Source organism: Hippocampus comes, unplaced genomic scaffold, assembly GCF_001891065.2.
Source record: "Hippocampus comes isolate QL1 unplaced genomic scaffold, H_comes_QL1_v1.1 scaffold213, whole genome shotgun sequence".
Classification (NCBI taxonomy): Eukaryota; Metazoa; Chordata; class Actinopteri; order Syngnathiformes; family Syngnathidae; genus Hippocampus; species Hippocampus comes.
Genome location: NW_017806232.1, coordinates 286,972 through 294,980, shown reverse-complemented (window position 1 = coordinate 294,980; position 8,009 = coordinate 286,972). Strand labels below are relative to the sequence as shown.

The window sequence follows — 8,009 nt, the reverse complement described above, 5'->3', positions numbered from 1 at the left end:
ATATATATATATATATATATATATATATATATATATATATATATGTGTGTGTGTGTGAAAGCATGTCAAAATCAAGAATAAAACAGTGAACCTTTTTTGTTGTGCACTGAATAATTGGCTAATCATTTATAGTCTTATGACAAAATGTATTTAAAATTACGAGGCTAACAGTGAAATTTAATTATAAAATAAATATTTCCTGTAAAAAGGGTCTGAATATATATTAAAATATATATAAGATCTATTTTCTCTGTGTTTTCATGTTTTACTGTGAAACAGAAACATGTAAATAATACAGATGAATGAGAATTTATCGTTTTTACTCTCACCTGATTGACATATTTAAGATAAGATAAGATAAGATAAGATAAGATAAGAAAACCTTTATTAGTCTCGCAATGGAGAAATTCCCAATACACACATACACTTTTTTAAAAAATGTTATTTGTTAATACTGTATTCCAATTGAATGATTGTTGAAAACATAATTTAATACACAACCATTTCGCTATGACACAACATCAAGAGTAAAGGTAAAAATGATTTTTCTCATATTAAAATGCCAGTGTGCTCTGTTTTGATTCGTCAACGCTTGATTTATAAGGCTCGTTCTGAGTGACAAAATAACTAGCGCGTAGCGGTGGTTTTATACAGTGGCGGCATTATTAAGATTATATAACCATTATGTAATATTACCATCAATCCATTAGTGACCTTTACCAATACCCGATTCCAGCACCGCTTTCAGCTAAGCTATGCTAACTTTTTATAGTCTCAGTCGAAGCATTATTCATGTTATATAACGTTAAGGTGTGCATGCGGGCTCCATTAGTGACCTTAATGGATGCAACCGCTGCTTTGCGTTAACGAAGCAATGCTAACTTAGCATCTACAATCTTATTAAGAATAAAAAGGTAGCATGTAACTGTGTTGCTTCGATAGTTCCCGTCAACTGTGAGACAGTAGTAAAGTTGGATAACATTAGAGTGCTCATGCCGGTTTCCATCAATGTCCTTAGCTGAAGAAACCATCATTTTATGCTCGGCTATGTTAGCTTAGGTCCTGCAAAACATACACGAAGTAAAAAGCTAGCTTGTGACACCATTGTTTCTATTGTTCCAGTTGAATATGTGGCATTATTAAGATTATACCATATAGTGCAACTGCTGCTTCATGCTAAGCTATGTTAATTTACACAAAACTTACTAGGAATAAGCTAGCACGTAACTGTTACTTTTATAGGGCCAGTCGACTGTGGCTAATTAATGTTATGTAACATCTGATGAAACCATCGTTTTATGCTAAGCTATTTTAACTTAGATCCAACAAAACATACATGGAATCGAAAGCTAGAAAGTAACTGTGTTGTTCTGATACTTCCTCTTGATTATATGGCATTTTTCACATTATATAACGTTAGTGTGTGCATGCAAGGACTCCTTGGGTGACCTCATTCGACCCCCACACTTAGTGCTCAGGCTAAGCTAATGTTCCGAAAGCAAAATTGTGATCGGCTGACTCAACAAAGACATTTGTTGGCAAAATTTAAGCGAGGGCCACGAAGGGAATAGAGCCGTGGGCCGCGGCAAAAAAAAATAAAATAAATAAAATGGTTGTGCGAGGAGGAAGCGGAAACTGCACAGTAAAGACTAAACACTTTTGGCAGCACTGAGGAAAAAGATGGGGACATGGGGAGTTATTTATTTATTTGAAACAAAAAGACTGCGCTTAAATTACAAAGACACGCAAATAGTAATCACGAATAACAACAAAGGTAAGCTTTTTTTTGTCGGGACGCGACACATAAAAGGGAAATGATGAAGAGAGAACAAGTGGAAGAAGGAATGAGGAAGAGAAGGAGAAAGATAAACAGCAGTAGAGGAGAATGAGGAGGGAGAGGAGGAGGAGAAGGAGAAAGAGGTCGCGGAGGAAGAAGAAAGATGTGGAAAAGGAGGACGGGGACGAGGAGCAGAAGAGGAAGCAAATGATGAAGAGGAGGGAAAAAAAGACTGTGATCAATTTTCACTTGGCGTGGTTTTCGTTTTCCTGGCAGCCGAGTTGCTCTCGTTATTGATCTTCCTGTTCATTCCCATGCTCCCTATGATCCTGAGTTTGACCCTTCGCCCCACACACACACACACACACACACACACACACACACACACACAAACACACACACACACACACACACACACACACACTTGCCGAGTACACAGTATGTGCGTTGTGCCTTGTGCTAAACTTGCTAGCTTCAAGGTGAGCCTAGGCGGCAGTTTTCAGGGATGCCAAGGACTGCGGGTGGGCGCATAGCTTTGTCCACAACGACAAAAAAATATATATTCGGGTGTGTCAAACGACAGCGCTAACAATGCTAACCTGGTCGTACACCCCGTGGTGTAATACCGCAATTTAAGCGTTATGATCCGTGTTGCTCAACTCTCACTTCTTACTTCTATGCTAGCTAATCGATTCTTCAATGTCGTGGAGTGTCCAAATTTGGATTTCTTCAATTTAAGCGTTCTAAAGATGGTTACTGTCCGCAATAACTTTGAACCTGAATATCTTCCATGCATATTTTAACTTCCTATTCAGCAATTTTAGAGGCGATGTTATTATGAGATGTCTTGGAAACGACTGGCATAGCGATAATGCTAATGCTAACCTTGTTATGCAGTAAACCCCATGGAGCAATACCTCATATTAACCGTCCCGATCTTAAACGTTATCAATAAGACCAATATGCGCACAAAGACATTACAAGGTCAACTGTGCTGTGAATTATTTGTTGTTTTAAATTCAAGGACTGCACCTTTTAACATTACCGGTACCACTTTTTTTTTCCTTCCTGCTTTTGCTTTAATAAGGCCAATGAAGGATTAAATTATTAAACTTGATGTTTGAATCTGTCGCTCGCCCACGTGTGATGAGGAAGTCGGCCAGAACGCACAAAAGAAATGCTTGGATAAGCTCCTTTCACCACATTACACAGTGTGTGTGTGTGTGTGTGTGTGTGTGTGTGTGTGTGTGTGTGTGTGTGTGTGTGTGTGTGTGTTGCCCTGCAGCACTAAGTCAGCCCCTCATGAAGCTAAAATGTTTCCTTTTACTTCCATTAATGTCGCTTTGACTGTGTTTGACAGTCAAGCATCCCCCTGCCTGGCTCCCCCTTCTTGTTTATGCTAGTTGACGTCGGTTACGTGAGTAAGTGATGGCAGCAGCGAGGGGATGCTGCTGCATGACAGTGGTCAGCTGATGCTGCCGGATGACGCCATTGAAGGGATGATGGCTGTGAAGTGAAGAAGCGGCGATGCTGGATGAAGGCGGCTTAGTGATGATGCTGGATGACAGCAGTGAATTGAAAGTGCTGAATCACAGCAGTCAAGTGATCATATTGGATGACAGCAATAAAGTGATACCGTGGTGTTAGATGACAACGATTAATGATATGACACCAGTGCAATGACGATGCTGGATGACAGCAGTGATAATGACGGGTGATATCAGTGAATCGATGTGCTGGAAGCCAGTATTGACGTGAAGATGCTGGATGAAAGCAGTAAAGTGATGATGCCAGATCACAGAAATGAAGGGATGATGCTTGATGACAGAAACTAATTGATGACACCTGATGAGAGCCATAATTTGGTGATGCCGGATGACAATATTGAAGTGTCGATGCGGCAGGACAACAATGGCGTGATGATGCAGGATGACAGCATTTAGGTCAAGATGCTGGCTGAAAGTGAATTGATTATGACAAAAGTTAATTGATGATCCTGGATGGCGGAAATTAATTAATGGTGCTGGATGACAGCAAATAATTGATAACAGTATTGAAGTGAAGACAACGGAGGGCAAAAATGATGTGATGTTGCAAGATGACAGAATTCAAGTTAAGATGCTGAATGAAAGCAAATCATTCATAATGATGGAAGTGATTCGTTGATGCTGAGTGATGCACTTAAATTGTGATGATGGATGACGGTCGTGAAAAGATTATGCTGGATGATAACAATTAATTGATGATGCTGGATGACACTGGTAAAGTGACAGTGATGATGCGGCATGACAGCAGCAAAATAATGGTGCTAAATGATGGCAGCTAAGTGATGGCAACACTGAAACAATAATGCAAGATGACGGTGGTTAAGTGAAGATGCCGGATGATGTTGGTTCAGTAATGTCGCCCTGATTGCTGACGTATTTAGAACAAGTGTAAGTGGGTGTTAGCGAAGTGACCTGCATTTCACCTCCATCACTCTGTGCCATTTAATGACTTGTAATCTCACACCCGTGCGCACATCCACGCACACCCACACACATACAGGTCCTCGATAAAAAAATTTAATATAAGAAAACGTTGTTTTATTTCAGTCATACTATTAAAAAAGTCAAACTTGTGTAATGCATCCATTAATTCCATGCAGACTGATACATTTCAAATGTTAATACATTTTAATTTAGATGATTATATCTGAAAACGAATAAAAAAAATCAAATTCACTATCTCAAAAACACACTCGAATTGTTTTCTTTCACATGCGAAAGTGAAACACATCTACACGTGTGTGTGTGCATTTTAAGTGCACGTGTGTGTGTGTGTGTGTGTGCGTACGCATGTGTGTGAGTGTGAGAGAGAGAGAGAGAGAGAGAGTGTGAGAGTGACATCTTTGTAGCTGATCTCACCTTCAACTTCAAAGCCCTCCAGGCACACACACACACACACACACACACACACACACACACACACACACACACACACACCCTCGCGTTTGTCATTCAAAGTGGCACATTGTGCACCGGGCAACCCCTGACATTTCTCGGCAGGAGGAAGAGAAGGAGTACGTGGGAAAAGATGAAGGTTAGCGAAACGTTAACGAAGCGAAGAGCTGAAATGTTTCATGGGGGTCCCGCCATGACGATGATGATGATGATGATGCTGATAATGTCATCTGTTACTATGACACTGATGATGACGATGACAATGGCATCGATGACAAATATGATGAGTACGGCGATGATGATGATGATGGTGGCGATGACGACTGCCATGATGGAGAGGGCAACCATGATGATGTCATCAACATTGTTGTCATTACCATTATCGGCATCAACACCGTCGTGGTTACCACCGCCAATGATGGCGACCACGACGATGGCGAGAAGGACAACTACGGTAACGATGTTGATGAGGATAATAACGAAGAGGAGTGATGATTATAACACCGATGACGATGACAACGATGACGAAGCCAACGCTCGAGGTCTTGTGGAGCGGCTTGTGAAAATCGCTTAGTCGTCATTGACATCTAATTAGCGGTGGCGAGGTGGTCCTGGATTTTTAACGAGGTCGTTGTCAAAAGTTAAAGAGCAGACGTCGGCGTCCCGTCGGCACTCTGACGGCGACGCAGGTGTCGAAAGAGGAGGAAGAAGAAAAACAAAAAGACACTAACGAGCTCGTCTTTCAAGAGGTGTCAAGGACTTCGGGCTCGGCTCTTTTTATTCAGTAATTTGACTTACTAAAAGTGTGGTTCGACTTAAATCCTGTAGGTGGTGCCAATTACCACACACAGCAAAGGGTACAGTCGTTCTTCTCCGCACAGCGCCATCTTCTGGACGTGGTGGGTTGCTGCACCATAAACTTCGAAGCCATTTTATTTGGTGGGGGATAGGGAAGCAAAAACCTGCCAGTAATTGACCACCCCCCACTCCCCAAAAATACAAATGCATGTCGATGCCACAAAATGGCGTCAGAGCTTACCTTTTACAAAGAACAAAGCAGCTTATTGCTTGTGAAAGGAGGACTGTTGCAGAGGTTGTGTGTGAGTTTGGTCAGATCTTGTTAGTGTCTGTTGTGACTCAAAGCTACAGGACACGATGGCCTTTTCACTGAACTTTGCACGTCTGCTTCTGCGTGTGTGTGTGTGTGTGTGTGTGTGTGTGTGTGTGTGTGTGTGTGTGTGTGCGCGTGCGCGCATGCACAAGTGCGTTTTTTATTGTGTGCATGTAATTTTGTCAACTTGTGTCTTTGTTTGAGTTGTGTGATTGCGTGCGTGTGTGTTTTTGTTTTGAGTTTGTGTGTGTGTGTGTGTGTGTGTGTGTGTGTGTGTGTGTGTGTGTGTGTGTGTGTGTTGCTTTCAAGGTCCGACACGATGATGAGCAGGTGTGACACCCTCCCTCCCCTGAACCCCGGTGAGGAGCTGACGGAAGAGGAAAAGCAGATCATCAACGACGTGTTGGCCCGCGCTGCCAAGATAGACGCCATGGAGCAGCAACGTATACAGTGAGACCATGTCATTCATCAATCCATCCATCCATCATCAAGCATAAATACATTTCTCCATTCATCATGTAGTTATTCATTCATTCATTCATCATCCATCCATCATCAGTTCAGTCCTCCATCGTCTATCCATCATCCAAAATTAAGCATAAATTCATTTATTCTTCATCATCCATCCATCCCTTATCCATTCATCTATCCATCATCATGCATAAATTAATTTATCCATCAATCATCCATCATGCATTTAATCATCTATCCATCCATCATGCTTTCATACATCCATTCATTCACTCATTCATCTATCCATCTTAATACATTCATTTGTTTAGTCATTTACCATCCATCCATCTGTCATTCATCTGTCCATCCACCATGCAGTTATTCATCTATTACCTATCCATTAATTCATCTACTGATCTGCCCATTGCGTCACTGATGATGTCACTGGGTTGTGTGTGCGGGGCGTGTGTGTGTACAGTCTCCTGTCCATCCGTCTGGAGGACGCTCAGAGGACGGCGTGCGGGGACGGACGCTCAGCCTGTCTGCTTTGTGGCGCCGCATTTGGGGGCGGCGGCGTCACGGCCTCCCTTTGCGTCCGCTGCAGGAAAGTACGAGTGACATCCTAATGATTTGAATCAATTCATTCGAAAGCCTTTCGTGTCATGACGTTGTGTTTTTAGTCCCACTAAATAAATTTTAAACGATCATTTTGATTTTACACATTTGCAATGAATTGATTCAAGCGATCGATGCCATGGTTGAAGATATTGTGGTTGTTGTGCTGTTTACAGCAAGTGTGCAGCGATTGTGCGGCCCAAAGTAGCTCGACGTCATCGTGCTTGTGTTCCATCTGCAAACAACATCTAGAAGTAAGCAAGCGCACAAGCCACACCGGCAGAATTCGGTCCCCATTTGCCTCAACGGCCCTTCACTGTACTCCTCCCCTCCGCTCAGGTGCAGAAGCGTTCCGGAGCTTGGTTCTTCAAGGGCCGAGCCCCCCACCTCCTTCCTGACCCGTTGCCGCTAGCCCAACCGCCACTCACTGGCCCGGGAGCCACCGATGCAACCGTAGAGGTGCCGCTACCTCATCAGACTGGTACGTAGCCAGTTCCAATTAGCTTGGGTGCTAACCTATCAAATGTACTCAAATGCTCCCTGGTAGCGACCCAAATCCTCCTAAACTGAAATGCTACCTAAAAGTTAACAAAATACTATTAAATCTCTAAAGTACTACTTGAAAGAAACTTAAATACTCCTAGATCAGGGGTCTCAAACTCATTTTTGTTGCGGGCCACTTTGGAGTTCCGTCCCTTGGAGGGCTGTTGTTCAACTGTAGTTTGGAGCTGTATTGTTACCATTCACCACTAGATGGCAGACATAGCTAAGTGCGCTTAGCTGCCATACATTCCAATGTGCCTATTTCGAATGAAATGCAGGACGAAAATAGCACCTGAATAATCTTGAGTTTGAGTGAGTTGAGTTTGTGTTGGTTTGCTGTTCAGCAGTTTTGTGCTGTCCTTGAATGGTCTTTTTTTTTCCACGGGGGGGGGGGAATCACATACTGTATGTGGTTATTTTGTTGTTTGCTTCAAACCGTTTGTTGTTGGCTTAAATTCCTCTCTCCTTTTATTATTTGTGGTTTTATCTGTGGTTTTATTGTTCTTGTTTGATTGTAAAGTGTCCTTGAGTGTTTTGAAAGGCGCTTATAAATGAAATGTATTATTAT

The 8,009-nt window shown here is 42.2% G+C and overlaps 1 protein-coding gene across 1 annotated transcript in view; it reads left to right on the top strand.

Annotated features, from left to right (window-relative positions):
• The window catches only part of rph3aa (rabphilin 3A homolog (mouse), a), a 12,203-nt gene that overhangs the window by 799 nt on the left and 3,395 nt on the right, over positions 1 to 8,009 (top strand). Inside the window, exons 2-5 of the mRNA XM_019856376.1 lie at positions 6,140 to 6,280; positions 6,762 to 6,891; positions 7,075 to 7,152; positions 7,238 to 7,379. Coding sequence (XP_019711935.1) covers positions 6,150 to 6,280; positions 6,762 to 6,891; positions 7,075 to 7,152; positions 7,238 to 7,379 — 481 coding nt within the window. The 5' untranslated portion in view covers positions 6,140 to 6,149. The remainder of the gene's footprint in view (positions 1 to 6,139; positions 6,281 to 6,761; positions 6,892 to 7,074; positions 7,153 to 7,237; positions 7,380 to 8,009) is intronic.